Consider the following 23,934-nt stretch of genomic DNA (forward strand, 5'->3'; position numbering starts at 1 on the left):
TAGTTAAGTGTATTTGTATAATTTTATCCGACTCATCTTAGAAAGGCTTTCAATGCTCGGCTAGCCTCGTCGTGTACGCGACGGGTTTATTCAAGTACAATTTAACTTCTATTCTCCATATCTCAGTGATAGTATCAGATACTTGCCATCTTTTGTTGTATAATAAAAAAGAACTTCACCTATATCTAGGACAGCCTACATCATACATACGCATATTGATAGATAAAAGCGACAAGGCATTGTCATCCGTCACCCAAAAGCATAGGTAAATAATTAAATTTGTCTTATATCCATTTCAAAAAAGAATACATGCTTTCCAATTTGTTTTGTACATGACTTCGTTTGCTTCCATGACAGATTTATATAAATTGTGTTTTAGCGGTATTGTTTGCTTTATCTCAACACCAGATTTCAAATCGAATGGTATCAAATAACGTTTTATAGATTGCAAATGAGCTTTCAGCAAGCACTTTATTCATTAGGAGACTTCATTCCAATGCAAGCACAAATTGTGTGAAAAACTTTACTCGTAAGAAAAAAAAACATTCCAGGGCACACATATTTTTTCTCTGAACTGGATACAAGTGTAAATTCTTTGAAAACATATCATATGGATTTTGTTATGATGCGGAGATTATATTATGTTTGAATGTCCGATGAGAGCATACAATTATTTTTAAACCTTTTTCAATGAGTCCTATTGGCGTGAATTGAATATAAAACAACACAAAATTCAGAAGGTGTTTATTCATGAGTATGCATAATGAAGAAAACAATTTCATTATAGGAAATGTATTAACAAAGTGTATTTTTTTACTTTTTGTTTATTATTAGTATTTATTTAAAAAAAAGTCAGTTTCACTTCGAATGCACCAATACTGATTAACATATATACTTCTGGCTCCTATCCATATTATGGCGGTTTTACTGAAATCGATATCCCTTGTTGTTTTCTAGGTGCTTAGTAGGCGATATCAATACACGACCCGTGTGAAACACGAACCTTCGACGCCTCCTAATGACTATTTCAAGGCGACGATATATTATTGTTTATGAATAACACATGTTTAACTAATGTCAATTTCATAGCATTCCATGTAAACATCAGAACATCTTTAATGTATTAAAAACAGAGCAATTATAAAAGGGGATAATATAAATATAAATTCCATGCCATAATAAATTTTCAAGAAAATTACAACAAACATTTAATGACAAATAATACAAGATAGAATTATCATTGCATCATACAAATCCAATATAAAAATAAATAGACGAATTATAGTAATATGATGGTTTTTAACCGTTGTATGGACAATGAATAAACGTTGTTATATATTTTTTAATGTGTGTATTTTAACACAGTTCTTTACAAAAAATATTCATACTGCATTTTTATGAAATTTAAAATGAACTAATATATATCAAATCATGTTATATTCAATTCTTATCGGTATATCATCGATGTTTAGTTCTTACGCATCCTAAAAGTCACAACCTATGTCATTACTAGTTTTGTAAACTTAATAACACAAACAATTCACGAATTGCAATATGTAATATAAAGACGAAGATAATTTCAAGAAAAAAAGACATGTCATTATATGCAATATATACAAAATTGTATATATGTAGTAATCATTTGCATATTTTACAACATATTAGGTGGACGTTTTGAGCTTTTGTTCAGTGAAAGTGGTATTACACATGAAATACACACATCTTCATGTTCACTTCCGGGTATTTCGTACAAATCAGTAATCACGCTTCTTGCTGAGCGTTCTATTGACTTGAGTTTTGATATCAGACACCGATGCCACGAAGCAGAAACAGTTACATTTATAAGTGTAACATCCTCTATTGTTGATGGCAAAGACATGGCTTTATACAATTCAGTATCTTCGGTTAGTGGAATTAAATTCTGGACATGTAACATTCCAGCTAATGTCAAGCATTTTAACTTCGTTAGTAAGCGAAGTTTATTTGGTAATAGACTTATATGTTTGCCTAGCACTATTGTTTCTAGGTTTGGGAACAACGACAGGTCCAGGCCATTATACTTACAAAGCAAGGATAAGTTTTTCAGTTTAGCCAGCGCATGTCTTACTGGCATCACTGTAACAAGCTCTGTGAGTTCGACTGTTTCTAAATTTTCATAGCATGACAAATCAAGTTCATCACATTTACACATTAGCTTAATATGTTTCAATTGGTTAAGCTTGCATAACTCATTACCCACAAGTGTAACAGACTCACCCACGTCTAATGTTTCAATTATGTGACTCGATGTCAATTCTAGATCAGAATACGGACAGTCTAACAAAAGTATTCTTAACTTTGGAAGCCTATTTAAAGTGTTTGGATGCAAGGTCACTGTCCCTGTAATGTAAACAGTTTCAAGATTGTGACAAGATCTTAAATCTAATCCATCACAATTGCATTTAAGTATGAGATGTTCTAGACGCGTCAGGTTAAGTAGTGCTTTTGATTTCAGAGTTACTATTGCCCTTTCATTTGTTGCATGCCGCGCTGTGATTATTATTGATCGAAGATTCTGACAAGGTGAAAGATCCAGTATGCCAAAGTCACCTTCTATATCAGTCATGCATAACTGAATTAGGCAACGCTTTGAGTCGATTAAAATTTGCTGTAATACCTTTGCAGAAAGTCCATATGGATAGCTCAGCGATAATGCAGCGACGTTATGCAATTTTAATGATCTTATATTGGCCTTATTCATCAGTAAAATGTTCTTTTTCGCGTCTTGATTAGAATCGTACAAGAAATCGAAATCGATGTCACTTATCTCGAGGCAAATATCAGTTTGTCTATTAGCTACAGCCTCTTCAAAACCGGCGCTTATTAAGCGAGACAAGTCAACATGATGAATTGAACCATTGTCAAATGGATTTATATAATGTTCTATTGAATTTAATAACGTATTGGCGCTATCAACATTTAGTCCACATAAAAATATGAACACCTGTGAAATCTCTACACAATCTTCGGGATAATCTTTCAAATATGTTGCTATAACGTCTTCAATTACCTGTGTATTGCTGGCAATATAGAAAGCTGCAAGAAATTCTTGCACAGTTTTATGAACAAATGATAATGTGGTTTGCAGCTTTCTTTGCATTAAAAGACCAGCTTTGAGAGCAATTACCTTTTTATCTTGAGATATGTATTGTCCTAACTGCCAATCGTTGAATACTAGCGAGCTTTCTTTTTCACATGAAAACAATTGAGCAAATGCTAATTTCGAAAGTGAAATCACAAGTTCCAGATTGGGTTTCAAGTATTGTGTTCCTTCAAAACACACAACGGGCGGCTGATCAAAATATCCAGATGTATTGCTTGCCTTCTTTAACAGTTTGTCGAGCAGTGTACTGTAAATATGGCACATAGATCCCTGTAAATGTATGCCATCCATCCACAGCTTAGCAACATATTGTAGAAGCCCTGGTTTTGAACATAAATGATGCAAATTATTCGCATTTACGTACCTTTTGAATTCTTCCAGCTGTGCGTTAAGCCCCGTTGAACCAAAACATACCAATACCTTTTGAATAAGATGAAATGGTTCTCGTATTCCAGCATGCTCTAGAAGGCAGTCGATTTGTGAATTTGATATACGCGTGTCTGACATTTTCCATGGCCGGGTGGTAGTTAGAATTGTGCATTCACTGTGACATGGTGTTATCATCTTGGGAAGAACTAATATGCCGTAAGGATCACACCACTCATCGAGACCGTCTTGAACCACCAAACATTTCTCCTTTCTCATGATTTTAAGCAGAAGATCGTAAGCATTCAGGCGATCTTCTTCGGAATCGTATATAAGGTCGATAATTTGTTCTTGTATCATATTGGCTAATGCTCTTTCCTTTCTCGACTCTTTCAGTGCGATAAAGAAAACAAAATAAAATTCCTTCAATGTTTCAACGTCAGTAAAACACGTTTGATGGTTTTGCTTTTTTTGATTGTTTGTACAATCTGTATATTCACTGCACCAATCCAGTGCTAATTTTGCAAGAAATGTTGTTTTCCCCATGCCTGCTTCTCCTTGTAAGAATATTCGTCGATACGACCTTTCTCCTGATTTGAAAAGTGTTTTGTACGTATTTACCAATTTGTTCGCGTTGAACTCATTTTGATCGCAGGTAATTTTGTATATTAAGGGTGCTGTATACAGGTCATGAACGGCTTCGGTATTTCCATGATCCATTTCATTCCCAAACCTATTTCTCGAGTAAAAAATTTCCAAACGCCGGACAAGCTCTGAAATACAAACCATACCCAAGTTGCAATAATTCTAATCCCGTGTATAAATAAATATAAATAATATATATATATATATATATATATATGTTTTGATGTATTTATGTGACAAACCACCTACATACACATATATATTATACAAACACATATTTCTAGACAAATATTATTTTGGAATATTGTATATAAATATAAAGAGACAATAGAGACTGTAGATTCGATCCTTACTAGTTATACACGCATTACTGCAACAACACAACAGTAAAAAAAGTAATCGATTGCAGACTTAAATCAGACGATATATAGAGGATATTTGTTGGCTTTAGTGGAATATCGATTTTATTTCACGTGTGATTATAGAAAACGATTTTTTTCAAGAGTGGCGTAGCCACGAGAAAAACTATTTTTTTATTATCACGAGTGAATTAAAATATATATTCCACCAAATCCAACAGCTTTTCTTTTTATGTTATGCTAACATATGATTATGTTTGTATTGTAACCATTCCGGACAATATAATTTCCCGTTTGGCGCCCCGGAATATGTTATCACGTGTTTTTTCAAAGGAAGTTAATCCGTACGTTTGTATAAACATCAATGAAGAGTAGTCGCACTTGGTAAAATTGCCTTTAATTTGGGGTCACAATGGGGAAACCAAAGATATCTAAAAATAGTTCCAGTAAACACTGTGATATATTTTCTTTTCAAACAATTAGTAACTATATGTTGATGCATGTTTACAAAAGCGATGCATGTGACGTAATAATTTGTTTAGAAAAATTATATTGTATAATGTTATCTTTTAAACTGTTTCCGCCCTCAATGCTTTAAAGCTTTAAAATTGCAGACACAGTAGGACATTTTTCTTATTAACCTTTATATGGGTGACGCGTCCGTTTACGCTTAAAAAAACGGTGAATGACACACTGAGTCAAAGGGTATCATTGGAGTAATTTCGAAAAGTGTTTTTTTATATCTATAAAAACAATGATAACTTTTGTGGATACTTTTTTATTTTCAGTCTTATCATATATAAAACGATAAACGTTAGCTATTTTGCTCAATGATATTATCTTAGAAATTATCATTAAACTTGAAATCGAACAACACAACAAGTCGGTGTAGGTTTATATGATTTTTTTAATTATTGTCATCGCACCCGTAAATTTTAATAACAATTTAAATTACTTCACTATTTACCATATGTTTGCGAGTGCAGTTTATATTGGCTTTTAGTTCTAAGCACCTTTCTGCACTTATCAAATCATTGTGAAAATCTAGTATTGAAACATGTTCTAATTGCTGTAAAACCTTAACTTTATTATTTATAATCTTTTGTTAAATTAAATGGAAACATTATTGTTTAAAGTGCGTTACTGATCACCATTTACAGCTGATAAATATGTAAATTGTTATAAACGATATTGAATGCTTTTTTACTAGAAAAAAATGTTTGTATAATTTGCACGAGTTTTTTCAAAGACGAATATATAAAGATTGTATTGTAATTTAGCCCTTTATTTAAACAGAGAACCAATTATTTACACCTGAATGATTTTGTTTTTAATTACCGATGCTTCATTTCTTGACTTAGAAACACAGCTTTGTAAGTTTGAAAAACATTTACCTGCGACTGTGTATGGTTCTATTAAAATACCGTTACAAAGTATACTTTGTTTTTCGTAGTTAAGATAAAGAAATTTCACTTTAATAATTAATTATCGTGCTATTTAATTTGTGAAATGCTTAAAGACAAAAACGCTCTCGAGTGTTATCAGGCCAACGGTATTGTGCTATTTCAAAAATGAAGAGAACACCAGTCCGTACGAAAAACGTGATGATTTAAGTTTCGATACTGAACATTTCGCTTTTCTTTAAAAAAACACTTTGATATTGTTCAATAAGAAATACATATTTTGAATAAAGTTATACAGAGCTTGTGTCTGATTTGGGATTGTACAATACAAAAAGTTAAAACTATGATGATGGTCACATATCATTGAAAATGTGAATAATTTAAATTAATCTCAAATTTCGATCATATATGATAATTTGTTTGGAAGCGTGTGTCTAAATAAAGTATTCATTGAAAGTGTTTGTTTACCAAATAAATCAGAGGAAAGCGTTAGTTATTAGATTGGTCGGTATTGCTTTCATTTTCTGAAGATGTACATGATACAACAACGACACAAACATATCACAAATGCAAATAATTATCGAAGTAAATCAGTAAAGATTATGTTAAATTGTTATATATCACACCATGGTACAAAGAGGGAACCATGTTACATTGAAATATAAAAAGCACATGAATCCTGTTTGCATCAATGGAGCGATATATACATGCATAAATAGTGTACTTTATTGTTAATTTTTTTTTAACGCGTCATCGTGATACACTAATCAACGCCCTGCGCGTAAAACTAAAGCAAAATACGGAAGAGTCATGTTAAGGGTTCGTACTGTTCCTAGAAACGTTCGCTTAAGTGTCGGAGAATCGGTAAGGTGACTCTCAAAACGTGAATGTAACACTTCGCTGCGCATGTGTTGATGTGTGCACTTTGAACATAATTAGGCTTGTTCAGGTGGTTTTTGCAGCACAAACGAGACATGAACTTCATATGCGAAAGGCTTTCTGGGCTGATTTTTGCAACTATCCATATAATGTCCGGCTCCAGGTGAACTTCTTTATATCCGAAAAATTGCTGTTATGTTCTATCCTCATTCGTCTGCTTTTGTGTTGGTGCACTGACTTAAAACATACAGATGTACCTTTCTCTTTTGACGGGAATACACTGTTGGTTAAAAGCTCGTAAGATAGTCTTCAAGCCGATATTTCTTCAGAGTTTTCACAACTTTGGAATGAAGCCAATGTTTCGTTGTTGTTGTTTTTTTACAAAATTAAACTAACATAATCTTAAAATGAATAGTTCATGACAATGGTGGTCTGTTTGGGCACGGTGTAGTGCGCTAAGGAGCCCAAACTGTTGAAGATCGATGTGCGTTTAGATGAATGCCATTCCCGCAAAGCCGAGCACCATATCCGAACGCGTTAGAATGCGGAGACCTTAGGCACGTTTCAAACAGGAGTGGTGGGCTACCTCGAGTTGTTCCATGTCGGCATTGGAAATGCTGTTCTACAGCTCGAAGCCAAACAGCGCTTTGGGAACGATTGCGGTGTTCTACATCTTAATCGCTGTGTTCGGGTTTGTTCCTGACCTTCCGGACATATTAATGTGCCTCTAAATGTCTGTTTCGCCTTATCGATGTCGTATTTTCCACTGATCGAGTTAATAATACTAAAATATTTGTACTTTTCAGTTTTATGTTATTTGAGTCGTATGTAATCTGGAGCGGTGTTTCTGCTTTGGTCCGTTTTCGGCACATGGTCATATCATAAATTTGAAAGCATTGTATACGAAGCGACACTGGTTTGCATGTGAGTTGCATTACTCTAACAATCCGATGAAGCCGAGGCGCGATAACAACATGAGTACAACATCGTCAGCTTGGTTGGGGAACAAAAAGACAGATCGCCGATTTGAAAGCCGTATGGGGATGTCGTGAGTTCGTTCAGTAGGTCATATATGGTTCACATGCTGCCTTGCCGGTCGCTCTGTCCGATCGAGAAAGGTTCCGAAACAAATCCGCGCGAGAGTACGCAACTGGTGTACTTTTGTAGAAACTAAAAGATAACTCGGAGCAACTTATCATGGAATCCAAGATGGTAGAGTTTGTAAATCAGTCCGTTGATACCGACTTTGTCGAAGGCTGACTGAGCGTCCATATAACACACAGTCATCCTTCGACATCCAATCACGTGTATGGAGTTATAGAACAATTTCGTTTGATGTATGTCTTTCAAAGATACAAGATCGCTGGTTTCCCATTCTATATATTCCATTCAAGTATATACCAAATCTGCTTAGTTATCATATCTTTTTTTAATAAATAAACTGTTTAAAGCTGACATTCCGAATTTCTGTTACCGGGCGAGAACCCTCGTGTATACCAATCAGCAATTGGTAACAATCAATAACATTATTTTCGAATCCGCACTTACCTTCGGAGGCTCGTTCGTACGTGTCACCAAGTGCCCATGGGCATATCGCCTGAAGACAATGATAATAGTAGAGATTTAGCGTGCGCTTGTTGTGATGTGTATCTAAACTGTTGGCACCATTGTTCTGTATTTCTTTTGCAAGTGTTTCACTTTTCTCTGTACATATTTCTGTAGCATCTGTAAACGTAATATTTTGTATTTCATTGTTTAGCCTGTCTGCTGTTATGGAACTTTTTGCTTTGTTTTTCATAGAATTATGTTCATCCATCGGACAAACACAATCTTCGAGATTCGTTTGAGGTAGACACGTTATGTTGTATCCATTCACTGATATGTAAAAACAATTGCATTTGTTAAGGTTTATGCAACCCATTTTGAAATACTTTTTCATAATAGAAATAATAGTTTTTTGGCGTATAATTAATTTTAATGAACATGTGTTTATTGTATATCTCAATACGTTTTAAAACATACGCTTTGACGAGGATGCTACAGGTGTCACTCTCTTTGAACTTATATGGCTGTGTACTGGACTCTTCAAATCCAATGTGTGATTTACATTTCTGACTGAAATGAAGATGTGTGTCAAATGATTTTATTTCATGTTACGTTTGCAAGAAACATATAAGCCACCAAGCAAACATTTATTTTTAAAGTCATGAAATTATTGTAATACAAGTGTTTTTTTGGTTACTTAAATGCGTGTGTGAGTGTTACCTTACAAAGGCCGTTTGATGTTAAAATATATCCACATACGTAACACAATACAAACATTTTTTTTACTTACGGATTGGGTCAATACATTTCAAAAAGTCTCTCTCAGTTATGTTAACCACGATGTATGCATTTGAACACCCTGGCAGAGTTCGCAAGTAGTCTTGCAACGGTTGGAACAAATGTTGTATTTTGTCAGTGAGAAAGTCCTCGCAAAGTGTATTCAGCTCGTGCAATGTTGAACAGCGAATGTAAAAAGCAACACATTCGTAATTGATGCGAGTGATGCTCGATCCATCTGTCATATAAAGAAATGTATATATAGTTACAAAACAACATTCATTAGTAATGCATTCAAATAACATTGTGTGTACTCAGATGTAGCTCAACTCTAGTAAAATGTGGTAAACATACCGTTATCTAAGTGTTCACATACAGGTTGTAGAGATCGTTGAAGTTGACTACCGTGTCTATCAGCCAAGTGTACACCATTTTGGCGTTCACTTCCAGCATTTACAATATCTCGATTCAGTACATCATTGTTGTCGGTGCCAAGAACGTTCGCCGTCATTCTTAATTCTGAAACAATACAAAAGCGAAGTTTTAACAAGTTTAGATCATTCCAAATATTACGGCAATCGCTCAACTATGTTAAGCTTAAATACGAATCTGGAATAATAAGAACCTACATTCACAAAACAAAGGAAACTTAAAAGAAACCGGGAGTTTAATTTTGGGTAACATCCGCTTGTCTTAAAAACATGTTTTCATTTACACGTATATATGAAAATACTGTATATACAAAACGACAGTAAGGCTTGCAATATTCATACAGCTTGGGTCACCGCCTTGAAACGGACAATGAACAAAACATTTAATAAGTTTAAACATAATGTCCTTTTTTACACAAAATAATGTCAACATAACTCAACGAAGTTCCAACGTAACCTGACATCATATTTACGTAAACCAAAGCAATGCTATTTTACCAAACGAATGTCAACTAAATCGTTTTGCTTCATTGTGCACATATGTAACGCGCGTGCATTTCTATAGTCGAAAAGGGGATTGTACTACTAAATATATCATCAAATTTCGTTTGATCGTAAATCATTATTTAAATCATTGATTGTTACCCTATATACGACTGTAAGGAACTAAACACAGACATTAAAACATTTAAGTCCTGAAACATTCAATCAGAACAGTTTTGTATTACGCTTTTAACGACTTTGATTACGTTTATGCATCCTTGCTAAATCTATAACAGTTTCATCAACTTGTGCGAAGATCATATGTGTACAGTTTCTGAACAAGACGAAAATCAACAACAAAACCAAATCATCGGGTAAATGTTGGGTATCTCAGAAGAACAAATATTAAGTTTTAAACCGATTAATATTATAATTAAATCAAACGAATATGTTATACACACATATATTCGAAAAGTTACATGAAAATAGCATTTTCATGTAATCGTAAAATGTAGATTTCAGATACAAGATGTTACTAAAATATGTCCGAAGCATTGTACAAAGAGAATGTTGCATACAACTGTTTTGTTGAATACAATATATGGTTTTGTGGTTTGCTGATATTCACAATGTTTATCTTAGATATTATGCCTTGTAAACTGTTCATTACGTCAAAAAATGAGTAAGATTTGTTTATTACTCTGCTAATTCACCGTTGCTAAGATATGCTACAGTTATCAATGGTTGAAGGCCTAGTCTGTGATACATATTTTAATTAGAAGTACAAAAGCTATTTAAACCTCCTAAATGTAGTCCTTGTACACCTAATGCCTCTGCAACCTTCGATAGATTATACGAAAGAGCTAGTACGCCTGCAAGGAAAAAATCAAACTTAAGTGAAACCATTTACAAAAGAGTGTTAAAATTTAAGAAAAACATCATTTTGAGAACAGATACGTCGCATATTTAACGAGACACTTATAAACATCATTTTGGACCTATACTAAGTAAAAACAATCACAAAAGAAAAACGCATTTTTTATTAATGGTGCCTTCGAACTTATCAGAGATATTTTCTTGAAATTTAAAGAGATTAAAACATTTTTAAATGAGTATGCTTACCTTCACCAACAATCTTTATTGAGTTTTCTGTTTGCTCTTGTTTGCAGACTGTTTCTATTGAATTGTCGTATATTTTTTCTTGCAAAAACGTTGCGTATGTCTGATGAGAAGTATTTGCTTGCAGATCAACGTTTGCCCTAACACAATTTCCAATCGGATTATGCGGAATTTGATTTGCAATTACTGCCTTAATTTTTAAAAGTTCGTTCTCTTTTGTCTGCACGATTTGCTTTAATAGATCAAGTTTAGCATCTGCATCACGAATAAGCTCATCACGTTTGCGAGCATGAATGTCCTTCACGACCAACAGCTCTGCTTTTTTAGTTCGAATTTCATCGCTAATTTGTGGATTCGATATCGTACCATCTAATGATATTAGAAATCTGTTCAGTGTTGAAACTGCATGTTGTCTTGCATATATTTCATCGATAACCGTTACTGGTATTTCGTCGGAAATAAGCTGTAATTTGGGGAAAAAAATATATATATAACAATTATTTAAACATATTTGGCCCTCTAATATTGTATCACTAATGCTAGGACAAAAGGACATACCTTTTGCATGATATTTAACTGCGCGTTAACGTCCGAATTTAAATTTTGATGAACGTGTGTAAGAACATGTTGTATATCCAGTACGTATGTCCCCAACGCGGCGTCTGTAATCAGCCATGATTCTGACTTAAAAATAGTGTCGTGAGTCTGCTCGATCTATAAATAAAATAATTGCCTTACATAAATAAGATCAATTAATCTAGACTGATAACAAAATACTACATGTAAACACACAAACGCATGGAAATAAATTTGCATCCCCAAATATCCAGCTTGTTTGGAAGTCCATTCAAGTCGTCAACAAATGACTACCTGCCAAAATACCATAAATGGAAAGTGCTCTGTATTATTTGTTCACGACACACATATGTTGCATTAAACAATGCTGTAGAGCAATCAACAATATTATACTATATACATTATGTATACCTACCTTAAATAGATTTGTAACTTGCTGGCCAAAACTATTCTGCAAATCTAAGTGATTGTAGCAGATTTGAACAAGCGCCTTTAGTCCTGCCTCTTGAGGTGATGTTGTTTCTAGGTAGCCGCTGTCTGTAATGTAACACTTCATATGCTGCCATGAACGGTTGAAAGGTACACTCCAATCAGCATTATTCCAAGTTGGCTGCTTGTGTACATGCTTGGATTGAATGCGTTCATGTAACGCATTGCATTGTTCTGCGTGTTCCTTTCCATTTACGCTTTTAATGTATTGTACATTTCTTGTAAATTGTTCTTCGCACTGCTTGAGTATGAACAGGATTAAACCCTCTGTGCAACTTCGTACGGCTATACAATATTTTACAAAATTGCGGGCTCTCGAATCGGTAACAAGTGCATCCATCAAGTATGTGTAAACAAAGGACTTCACTTCAATTTGTATCAGTATAGACGATTGGTCTGATTATTGGCAGATAATATGCAAGACTAGGTAGCTGCAACGTTGATTCTATTAGTTACCATTCTACTCCATGTTTCCCGCCGCATTTTGTACTGAAAAAGAATCACTCCTCTCTGTACATATATACCAAAGTGTGGTAGATACAATCAAGCGAATAAAAACCTTAATACATTATAATTACACTGGCCTCATACAGAAGTTGACTGCTCAGGATACAAAATAATATTTGAATTATATGACAGTCTAAATTAATTGAATTTTATGTTGACATATTCATTATAACGTACTTTTAATTTCAATACAGTCTCACAAGAAAAATTAAATGCGTCTTAAGTTTCATAGGTTTTTTATGTGACATGTGAAGCGTTGTATTAAATAATCGCATTATAACATTATTTCAATTTACTCAAAACATTTAATTAAGTAACGAAATAAATGTAACGTTGGTGTGGACCCTACAATTAATTTTAACATTCAAACGGCGTATTATGAGGTATGTGTCATCTTATGTTTTAGTTATCAAATTTATTTTCTAATAATGATAATAATAGTCTTAATAAATGATAATAATAATATAAATAATAATAACTTGCTTTTATATTGTGGCAAAAGTTTTTTTCAATATTGATTATATTTTCTTTATGATAATTTGAAAAAAATACCTCTACCGGTTTTTGCATAACATGTATCGAAAATCGGTATTCATAAATGCAATCGTAACATAGGCTTGTGTCAATATGTAAAGTGAAACTTTACATTGCTATCATCGACATACTCATCTCAAAAATAGTGTAACCGTAACGACTTAAAGTTGTTTTATATAAACTACCTTAAGTATTAATAATTATATAACTACAGACAATACATTAGTTTTGTTAAGAAACACACATATACACGTAGTGATACTTCAGCTGCATCAATAAAATCAAAGCGCTGAAGGCACTGAAGTTGTTCGCTATTGCATAATCTTAGAAGCAACTCAGTTTTCAAACTTATGTTATAGCTTTTTATATCGCAAGTTTGAAATGAACACAACCCATTCAAATTTTAAAGAGTGTGTCTTAAAGCACAGGTCGAGATGTGTGTGACTGTTCATCCTCATATTTATGTTATAGACTTAGACAAAATAACAACAATATGTCTTTTTTTACAATTGTTCGCTGCACTGGCAACCATCTTCAGAATTGTGGTTGCCTTGCTAAAGAATAACAATCCTATAATCATGTACATGTTGTGATTTGTGTATCTAATACTTTATCTATTTTCTTTAAATTATTGAGAAACAATTTTGCCTACATGACAGACTTTTAATGCAGCATAAAGCCCCGTTTTCCCTGAAAGCAGCCAATATGTACAGATTTCAATGATATACTTACCAATGTCATCGCACAAGCTGTTATAAACACTAGACTGGCCAATATGTCCCACAAGCTCTTAAACCTATTGTTTACATAATTGCAGGCTGGCAACTGCTGTAGTGTACCAGTTAAGTATAAACAGAATTAAGCAATTGTCGTCTGCTAAATTTGACTGGAATAATCCACACAGGCAGTCATGGGTTACGGGCCCTACCGTAGCTAAGGCATACTGATTTGAAAAAAAAATGCATCTGCATTATTTGTGAGCTTCGCTCAAAAGAGTTTTTACAAGAAACAATTGCATAACACTCAGACAATTAAATACAACTTGGGCTTCCTCCTCGGAAATGTCAAAAGAAAGTATGATAATCTTTTAAAGAGTTTTTTTTAGTATTTCTTAACCTCCCTATTTGACACATCATTTAATCATATGTTCGTGCATATTTAAATTTTTCATAGCATATCTGATCAAATCATAGCCTGCCAATAATCATAAGCGATAATCACGTGATGATGTGAAGTTATTCAAGAAGGCGACGTCCTTGCCGAGATAGGTATTTTACGCCGTTGTATACCCTTTATTACTTTCATATTTTTAATTCCGCTACCTTTCAAGTCATATACCCAAGAAAGTGATAAGACTCATCGTTTATTTTGTATTTATGTTCGCTCAATATCGACTTTTCTCGCTACAAATTCTTTTAGCGGGATCACACATTTACAGCTCCTGCCAAGAAAAGTCGTAGCGATTGAAATCGAGATACAAAGCTAATAGAAATACGAAGTAAACGATAATCTCTTTCTAACAGATATGGCGGGAAAATGGGCGGCGAAAAATACCTGTTTCGTCACGGTTGTCGCATGCAAATCGTCACGTGATTATCCCATTTGATAAGGTATTCCCGTTTCTAAACCTTTTAAGTAAATGAATGCAAATCAACCGATTAGTTACTTCGTGAGACGAGATAAAATAACTCTAAGTCTCGGATCAAATATGCAATGAGTCATCAGGCCATAAAGTTAAATAAATATGATAGTATAATAAAATTGAACAGTATAGCATAACTGAATATTCATTCCATTTAACATGGATTTTTTCATTTCGCCGAGGAGCAAGGGAGAAGAACAAGGCAAATGACGAATACAAATCCAAAGTTATTATTAAATGCCCATATACATGTAACAGTTTCAAAGCGGAAACGACATTTCATGACGTTTGACATTTAAAAGTTAATTTCATCTCTAAGGATATCGAATACGAGCAAGTGTCTGGTCAGGGATAATTACTAGAAATAATGCAATAATTGAACCACTCATCTAAAGGGAACAGAACACGTATGGCTCGAAAACTATACTCTCTCTGTTTGGAGAATTAACAATCCGACTTTGTCTTTTTGTGACGTAGGTGATCGGTTAGAGGATAGGTAAATGATCTTCATATTGCGTGCGAATATATATAAACCATAGTGAAACCCAATACCTTGACATATTATAACATATGATCCGGTGCATTAAAATAGTGTTATTGCGGAATCCCAAATGATGACTTACTAGACTGGTATTCCGACAGTTCATATACTATATTTAATGTTCAGAGGGATTCTACGGTCAAGTGATGATGTGTTACTATATACACGCTTCAATTTAAAAACCAGTAGGAACAAAACGATTGTATGAACTTAATTTATTACGAAATATTCTTTAAACGTCTTTAACATTCTTACTCAAGCAACAAGCTCGGCAAATCTTTAAAAATAAAACAAGACCGCAGTGTCCTCGAATACTGTTGCATCCATTTTTCTTAATATGAAGCTTAACTGTATAATTATAATATTTGAAACTTCTTATTCTCGTAGTAAAAAATCGAACACGTTACTGTCTACAACGATTACACGCTGTTTGTATAATATGACATAAATATAAACGCATCCTTAACGGTTTACTACAAATTGTGATAATAGGTAATAAAGTTCACAACAATGTCTTCAATATAAAGAAGTGAAACTCAAGCTGCTAAAGCGGTATTGCATTCTTTCAATTAATATAAAGGTTAATTAAATGTCTGTGAAATACGCTAATAAACTTATCTGAAAAGTGATCGTACCATTTAATTGTGCATTAGTTAAATAAAACATACAAAAGTTATTCACGTTTTTAAATTAGCGTGTATATCTATGTAAACTGCCGCTAGCAGTATCAGTAGGGATCTGGTCTGCAATATTATGCTGCTATATATAATAATAATTTAGCCAATCAAGACAATCACTAAATTTGCTGCAATTTTGTATAACGAAATGTGCCATGGGCGTGTTTGTTGGTGCTGTGGAAAGCCATTTTAAACCAAAAATGTATGCAAAACGAGTTAAACATTCAACCGACTATGTGTGATTTATTCCATCAAAAAAGACCTATACAATAGTGAAAATACCTAAATATCTGTTTTTAATTAAAGGAGTATATTTTGAGAAATCTTATTTAATTGAAATCCCATTTTTGTCACTGTTTTCGCACAATCATAACTTGTTCATGCCAAAGTATATCCCGGTGTTCAATTTACCTAATAGGAATAGTTTTGCCCACCTTTAAAAGTATTTTAATGTTATATACGGTTTCAAAGACTGTGTATAAATGAACACATATGCAAAACAATTAGTTATAAATATCCATTTATCATAAACTGAATTATAGTATGACGGCCATTAATAAACCATAATATAGTAAATTGATTCTAACATTCACTGTTTCATGTGTAAAGGTTACATTATCCCAATGGTGAGATAAAAACCCTGAACTGTAGTACGCTTATGTGCATAAAACCATAGTATCTTAGAGGTTAAATCGATAATCAATATGAGACGATAATGGCATTAAAAAAATAAAGGTACATTATTTATGCCAATAAAATGGCGTATAGAAACTAAGGGCGTTCTGTGCGAAAGCAATTCTTTGAACGCATTATACTCGTACATGTATCATTAATAAGTTTGTGGGTCTGAAAGATTTGTTCCGCCATTTGACTGAAGTTTAATCATATTTATATGAAAAATATTGTTCGAAGACATGGTATTAAATGATTAATGTATTCGTGGCGATAGATATCCCACTCCTGTCACACGCTTAACTTAAGAATTAAAAGCATCAAATCTGACCAACATTTTATATTATTCTTCATTGTACGGTACCCAAAGAATTTCGCTTGTGCCATATACTTGCAATAACTAAACAATATTTCATTAAGTATAATTCATTTGATAGGCGATCTCTATTATTACAATTGATGATGTTTGATTAGAGTTATTTGTGTAATTCCGGAACAGTTTTAGAAAAGACAGACATAAGGAAGAAGATACTAAGTGGGCTGATACCTAGTTGAAAGAAATTTTATTACCTTACCGTCTATCAGAACACATGGAAACGTGGGGTCTACATTCTGAATAACATTGGTTTTATATGAAAAATTGGACCAATGTGCTTACAGCCGACTAAGGCAGACCATCATGTCTAGACGGTACACAAGCCAACTGAATTTGACTGATAACGGTTATTTATTTACGACAATTGAACAATCAAAGCCAGAAATAGGCATTCAACAATCGCTTATTCAAAATGTTATTGCACTTTTAATTATGCTCGATTCCAGTCTACAATCAATACTTACATATTGGGCAATTAATAACTTGTTTTAAAATTACTCGGATAAATGAGTTCAAAATAGCGATAATCCAAAGAGGCAATTTTGAAGTAAACATTACAACTTGTATCAAAATGAGGAAACAATCCACCGAAAATATTTAAAAATAACGAGGAATTCGATTAACCAACATGTGAAATAACAGCGATAAACTGTAAATACATGTCAATTGCAATACCAGATTAAAAAGAGCTTCAAAGTGAGTGACGGTCAGCAAACATACACTATTATACAATACAAAACTAAAGCTATTATTAAATGCCCATAAACATGTAACAGTTTCATAGCTGAAACGACAATTGATAACCTTTGACATAAAAGTGTTTATTTTATCTCGAAGGAGATAAAAGACGAGCAAGTGTCTGGTCAGGGGAATTACTATCCGAAATAATACAATCACTGTCCCACTCATTTAAAGGGAATATAGCACGGATGGTAAGAAAACTATATTCTCTCTTTTTGGAACATTAACAATCCGACTCTGTCTTTTTGTGACATATGTAAACGGTAAGAGGATAGGAAAATGATCTTCATATTCCGTACGAATATAATGTACCTTTGTAAAACGCAATACATTCATATATGATAACATACGATCCGGTGCTTTAAAAATAATGCTATTGCGGAATCCCAAATAATGATTTACTAGACTGGCATTCCGACAGTTCATATACTATATTTAATGTTCAGAGGGATTCTACGGTCAAGTGATGATTTGTTACTATATACACGTTTCAATATAAACACCATTAGGATGAAAACGATTTTATGAACATAATTTATTACGGAATATTCTTTAAACGTCTTTAAATTCTTACTCAATGAACAAGCTCGAAAAATCTTCAAAAAAAACTCGTAGTCATCTATCACATTACTGTCTAAAACGATTGCAAGCAAGACTTCTAACTTCGTTTTAAAGATGGCCGTATCAAAGGAATCTTGTGTGATGATGTAATCGTCTTACTAAGATTAAAAAGTGTGTATAATATGAAATAAAAATAAACTCATCCTCAACGGTTTACTACAATCGTGATACTAGGTAATAAAGTTCACAAAAATGTCTACAATATAAAGATTGAAGTGAAACTCAAGCTGCTGGAGCGGTATTGTGTTCTTTCAAATAATAAACGTTTAATAAAATGTCTGTGAACTACTGCCACAAACTTATCTGAAAAGTTATCGTACCATTTAATTGTGCATTAGTTAAATAAAACATACAAAAGTTATTCACGTTTTTAAATTAGCGTGTATATCTATGTAAACTGCCGCTAGCAGTATCAGTAGGGATCTGGTCTGCAATATTATGCTGCTATATATAATAATAATTTAGCCAATCAAGACAATCACTAAATTTGCTGCAATTTTGTATAACGAAATGTGCCATGGGCGTGTTTGTCGGTGCTGTGGAAACCCATTTTAAACCAAAAATGTATGTAAAACGAGTTTAAAATATGAAAACACATGGATTTTATTCCGTCGAAAAATACCTATACAATAAAAAATGGAAACACCTTAGCTTTATATTTTATATTTAAATCGAAAGCATGTGTTATTCATCAATTGAAAAAGAAATAAATATCTGTTTTGAAAAAGGAGTATATTTTGAAAAATCTTATTTAATTGAAATCCCATTTTAGTCACTGTTTTCGCACAATCATAACTTGTTCATGCCAAAGTATATCCCGGTGCTCAATTTTCCTAATAGGATTTATTTGCCCACCTTTAAAAGTAGTTAGATGTTATATACATTTTCAAAAACTGTGTTTAAGTGGATAAAAACTATCTTTCGAACATATAATTTGCAAAACATTAAGTAAAAAAAAACGAATTATAGTATGTCGACCTTGAATATATATATGACATGTTCCTAGACTTGTTGGTCCTTTTCGCCCTCGTAATTTGAAATAAAGTTACATCATTTACGCTGAATTGTGTATAAAATGCCTCTGAGTTCAGAATTTTTTACGAGCAGCAAATCAATAAATACAAATACACCTTGTACAAGGGCTTCTACGTGTTTTCGTATAAAACTTGTTAAAAATGTTATTGTTACCGATTATATAGTAAATTGACGCTAACATTCCCTGTTTTAAGGGTTAAGGTAAGATGATCCAAATGGTGAGATAAAAACCCTGAACTGTAATATGTTAAGTTGATGATCAATATATGATGATAATGGAATTAAAAAAGTAAAGGTACATGATTATTGCCAATGAAATGGCTTATAGATACAAAGGGCGTTCTGTACGAAAGCAATTCTTTGAACGCAACATACTCGTACATGTATCATTAATAAGTTTGTGGGTCTGAAAGATTTGTTCCGCCATTTGACTGAAGTTTAATCATATTTATATGAAAAATATTGTTCGAAGACATGGTATTAAATGATTAATGTATTCGTGGCGATAGATATCCCACTCCTGTCACACGCTTAACATCAGGATCAAAAGCATCTCAAACACTCTATTTCCACTATTTCACATTCTTTCTAGTTCGCCTCTTAAAGTCTAACCCGCATTTTATGTGATTCTACACTGTACGCCTTGTGCCATATTCTTGCATAACCAAAAAATATTTCAATAAATTTAATTCATGTGATAGGCGATGAAATTGTCTATAATAATCTGTATATAGAGTGCACAGTTTGGTGTTTGAAACTACTGTATTACATTTTTAATACTGGCTACATTAATTACACACATAACATTCAATACAGAGTATTTTGTAACTAAGTAATTTATTTTTATACATAAAATGGATGCACTCATTTAAATAAAAAGTAAATTGTTGTTATATCAAGGATCTTGTGTCATTATCATTCATCACAATTGCACTGACGGAATAACAGTCAGTAATTAAACTTCAGTCATAACTTAAACTTCAGCCGTATACAGGTTTGTGTATATTGTTAAAAAACTGTTAGTAACATACTTGGAGTTTTATTATTTAAATTCGTTCACTTTCATTACAATTGATGATGTTTGATTATAGTTTTGTGTTTAATCCCAGAACAGATTTAGAAAAGACAGAAATGTGGAAGAAGATACTAAATGAACTGATACCTAGTTGAAATGAAGTTGTATTACCTTACTGTCTATCAGGCCACATGGAAACGTGGGGTCTACTACATGCTTAATTGCATCGGAGTTATATGAAGAATTGGACCAATGCGCTTACAGCCGACTAAGCCACACCATCACATGTCTAGACGTACACAAATTTGACTGATAACGGTTATTTATTAACGACAATTTAACAATCACAGCCAGAAAAAAAGGCATTCAACAATTGCTTATTCACAAGATTATTGCACTTTTAATTATGCTCGATTGCATTCTACAATCAATACTTCCATATTGGGCAATTAATTAGACTTGTTTTAAAATGATTCGGATCGAAAATACTTCAAAATAACGAGGAATTCTGTTTACCAATATTTGAAATTACGGCGATCAACTGTAAATACATGTCGATCGTAATATCTGACCCAAAAAGAGCTTCAAAGTGAGTTACGGTAAGCAAAAAGACACTATTTCCCGGTTGTAACGTGATTATTTGATCTTCAATAAGTATTTCACAAACTCTAACATATATTTGTGCCTTGATACTGTCAGAATATGGTTTATTTTAATACAAAATCAACTGAACTATATTTGTGTTGAAACAAGATTTCATGTATTTGAGATCTGAATTCTGTCCCCATGGTAATATATACAAATTGCATTATTGCAATATTCTTTAAGAAGGCTTAAGTTGAATTCTCGGTAGCACTGTAACACATTGATACGTTGTGTTGCCATTTGTTTAGCATCCGTGTTCAGTTTAAATAGAGAAATCGTGAACTTAAAATATTTTCCGTGCTGAGATTCATCACACATATTAACATGCCAATAACAAAAAATAAATAAAAGATTAACTCCATTTCAATCAACAATCTCAAAACATGCTAAACAAGCTTAATGGACAGTGTGTTACAAGGCCCAATAAGGATCTCAGTTTACTGAACAACAGCATTTTTTCGATGAAGTGTGTCAGCCGAAATAAGCACTTACACGGAACAATATGCAAAGGGCCATGTGACGGCCTATTAAAATGGTTCTGCGTCATTAAGTTACAATCACTTGGAACTACTGGACATTTTTAAAATAGAAGATTTCAAGAAACGAAGGTAGTCAACTATAGGGGTTTCCGTGTGTTCTTTCAAAGTATGCCAATACCGGTACTTTTCCCAAAAGTGAACAGAAAATCGCAGCCTGTATACTTATGTTTAAAGTAGGCTGGACTGTTTAGAAATTTTAAGTTTATTCGCGTTCATCTGGTAGTTCTTTGTTTGTGTAACTTAATACCAATACGTGTTCCTATTTTGGATGCAACGGTTATGGAAAAACCAAGCTTTGTCCAGATTTAGAAATAGAAAAATTTACATGGTTTCCTAAATTCGCTTTATATAGATGATCGTCATTTTTATAAATCGTATTAAGAAATAGGAAAACGAACATGGTTTCCTTAATTTGCTTTATATAGATTTTCGTCATTTGTACAAATCGTATAACTAATTCATTTACATTTAACAAATAAGCATCATTAGAATTTCTGAAATATTTTTAAATCTTTGCTTTTTACGAAAAATGAAGTAAAGTATTGCTATTACAAGACAATAGCTTAAGATCTCTTAGTTTTATATTTGTACGGATCTAGAACTACAACTCATTGAACAGAACAATAACAAATAAAGACATTTATCTGAATTCATTAAGCTCATCTTTATAGAGAAAGTCCAAACGCAACATTCGTTTTAGTTAAAATTGTTTCTAATCACGATTTATATACGAATATGTCACTATAATTCATAAAAAACTTGTAATATTGCTTCGATTTTATAAATATAAGTTAAATGCAAACCGTTATTTATTTTCTAAATACCGTTAAATAGTTTAATCGCCAAAAGTTCTGTTCATGTAGTGAGTTTTACAAATTTAAACACGGCAATACGTAAGAAAACGGCATACCTGCATAATGAAAACACTTCCTCCGCCCTCTCGGCCGATATGAAGATTTTGGCCGGGTGTAAAACTACATAATAGTATAGATTACATCCGGGCTTCAACTACCTGTTATTACGCGGACAATTCACGCTGACATTTAGCTTGCATAATCTTATTTGCAACTAGGACTGAATATGGAACGCCAATGCTGCCTTCTGATGGCACTGGTCTTTATGTTAGGTGAATTTACTAAGTTGTTTTGTGTAAACTACATTTTGTCCTGTAGAAACATCATTTTGTTCTGTACATTTTTTATTATGCTATGTGCATTTGCAATATCGTTTTGTACTAACGACATTTTGTAAGGTTCAAACATCATTTCGTTCTGTGCATTCGTCATCATGTTGTGTGCATTTACCAACCCGTTTTGTACTAACGACATTTTGTTAGGTGCATACATCATTTCGTTCTGTGCATTTGTCATTATGTTGTGTGCATTTGTCATTATGTTGCGTGCATTTGTCATTATGTTGTGTGCATTTGTCATTATGTTGTGTGCATTTGTCATTACATTATGTTGTGTGCATTTGTCATTATGGTGTGTGCAATTGTCATTATGTTGTGTGCATTTGTCATTATGTTGTGTGCATTTGTCATTATGTTGGGTTCATTTGTCATTATGTTGTGTGCATTTGTCATTATGTTGTGTGAATTTGTCATTAGATTATGTTGTGTGCATTTGTCATTATGGTGTGTGCAATTGTCATTATGTTGTGTGCGTTTGTCATTATGTTGTGTGCATTTGTCATTATGTTGGGTGCATTTGTCATTATGTTGTGTGCATTTGTCATTATGTTGGGTGCATTTGTCATTATGTTGTGTGCATTTGTCATTATGTTGGGTGCATTTGTCATTATGTTGTGTGCATTTGTCATTATGTTGTGTGCATTTGTCATTATGTTGTGTGCATTTATCTTTATGTTGTGTGCATTTGTCATTATTGTGTGTGCATTTGTCATTATGTTGTGTGCATTTGTCATTATGTTGGGTGCATTTGTCATTATGTTGTGTGCATGTGTCATTGTGTTGTGTGCATTTGCCAGTATGTTGTGTGCATTTACTATTTCGTTCTGTATTAACGACATTATGTTTTGTGCATACATCATTTCATTATGTGCCAACGTCGTTATCATGTTCGGATGCGTTACACTGGGCAATAAAAGAGAGAACACCGGTGTGCACTGAAAAAGGTTACATTCCACTAGAAAACGGCCGAAAAAAAGTTGCAC

At 33.1% G+C, this 23,934-nt stretch overlaps 3 protein-coding genes across 18 annotated transcripts in view; 1 reads left to right on the forward strand and 2 right to left on the reverse strand.

Moving 5' to 3' along the window:
* LOC127839182 (uncharacterized) overlaps positions 1-23,934 on the reverse strand; it is a 111,546-nt gene that overhangs the window by 54,366 nt on the left and 33,246 nt on the right. The window lies entirely within an intron of this gene.
* LOC127839181 (helicase SKI2W-like) overlaps positions 1-23,934 on the forward strand; it is a 138,113-nt gene that overhangs the window by 21,452 nt on the left and 92,727 nt on the right. The window lies entirely within an intron of this gene.
* On the reverse strand, positions 728-22,792 carry LOC127839180 (uncharacterized). Of its 2 annotated transcripts, none has more exons than XM_052367412.1 (10): positions 22,670-22,792; positions 12,141-12,703; positions 11,708-11,863; positions 11,153-11,612; positions 10,831-10,902; positions 9,471-9,635; positions 9,130-9,354; positions 8,817-8,909; positions 8,343-8,519; positions 728-4,281 (listed from the first exon to the last, which is right to left on the reverse strand). In XM_052367412.1, the coding sequence occupies exons 2-10, from the start codon at positions 12,552-12,554 to the stop codon at positions 1,652-1,654; spliced, it is 4,392 nt and encodes a 1,463-aa protein (XP_052223372.1). In that variant the 5' UTR covers positions 12,555-12,703; positions 22,670-22,792; the 3' UTR covers positions 728-1,651. The 2 variants fall into 2 exon arrangements, with proteins under 2 accessions (XP_052223372.1, XP_052223373.1); XM_052367413.1 differs by lacking the exon at positions 728-4,281 and adding an exon at positions 4,486-7,964.

This window comes from Dreissena polymorpha, chromosome 7 (assembly GCF_020536995.1).
Source record: "Dreissena polymorpha isolate Duluth1 chromosome 7, UMN_Dpol_1.0, whole genome shotgun sequence".
Classification (NCBI taxonomy): domain Eukaryota; kingdom Metazoa; phylum Mollusca; class Bivalvia; order Myida; family Dreissenidae; genus Dreissena; species Dreissena polymorpha.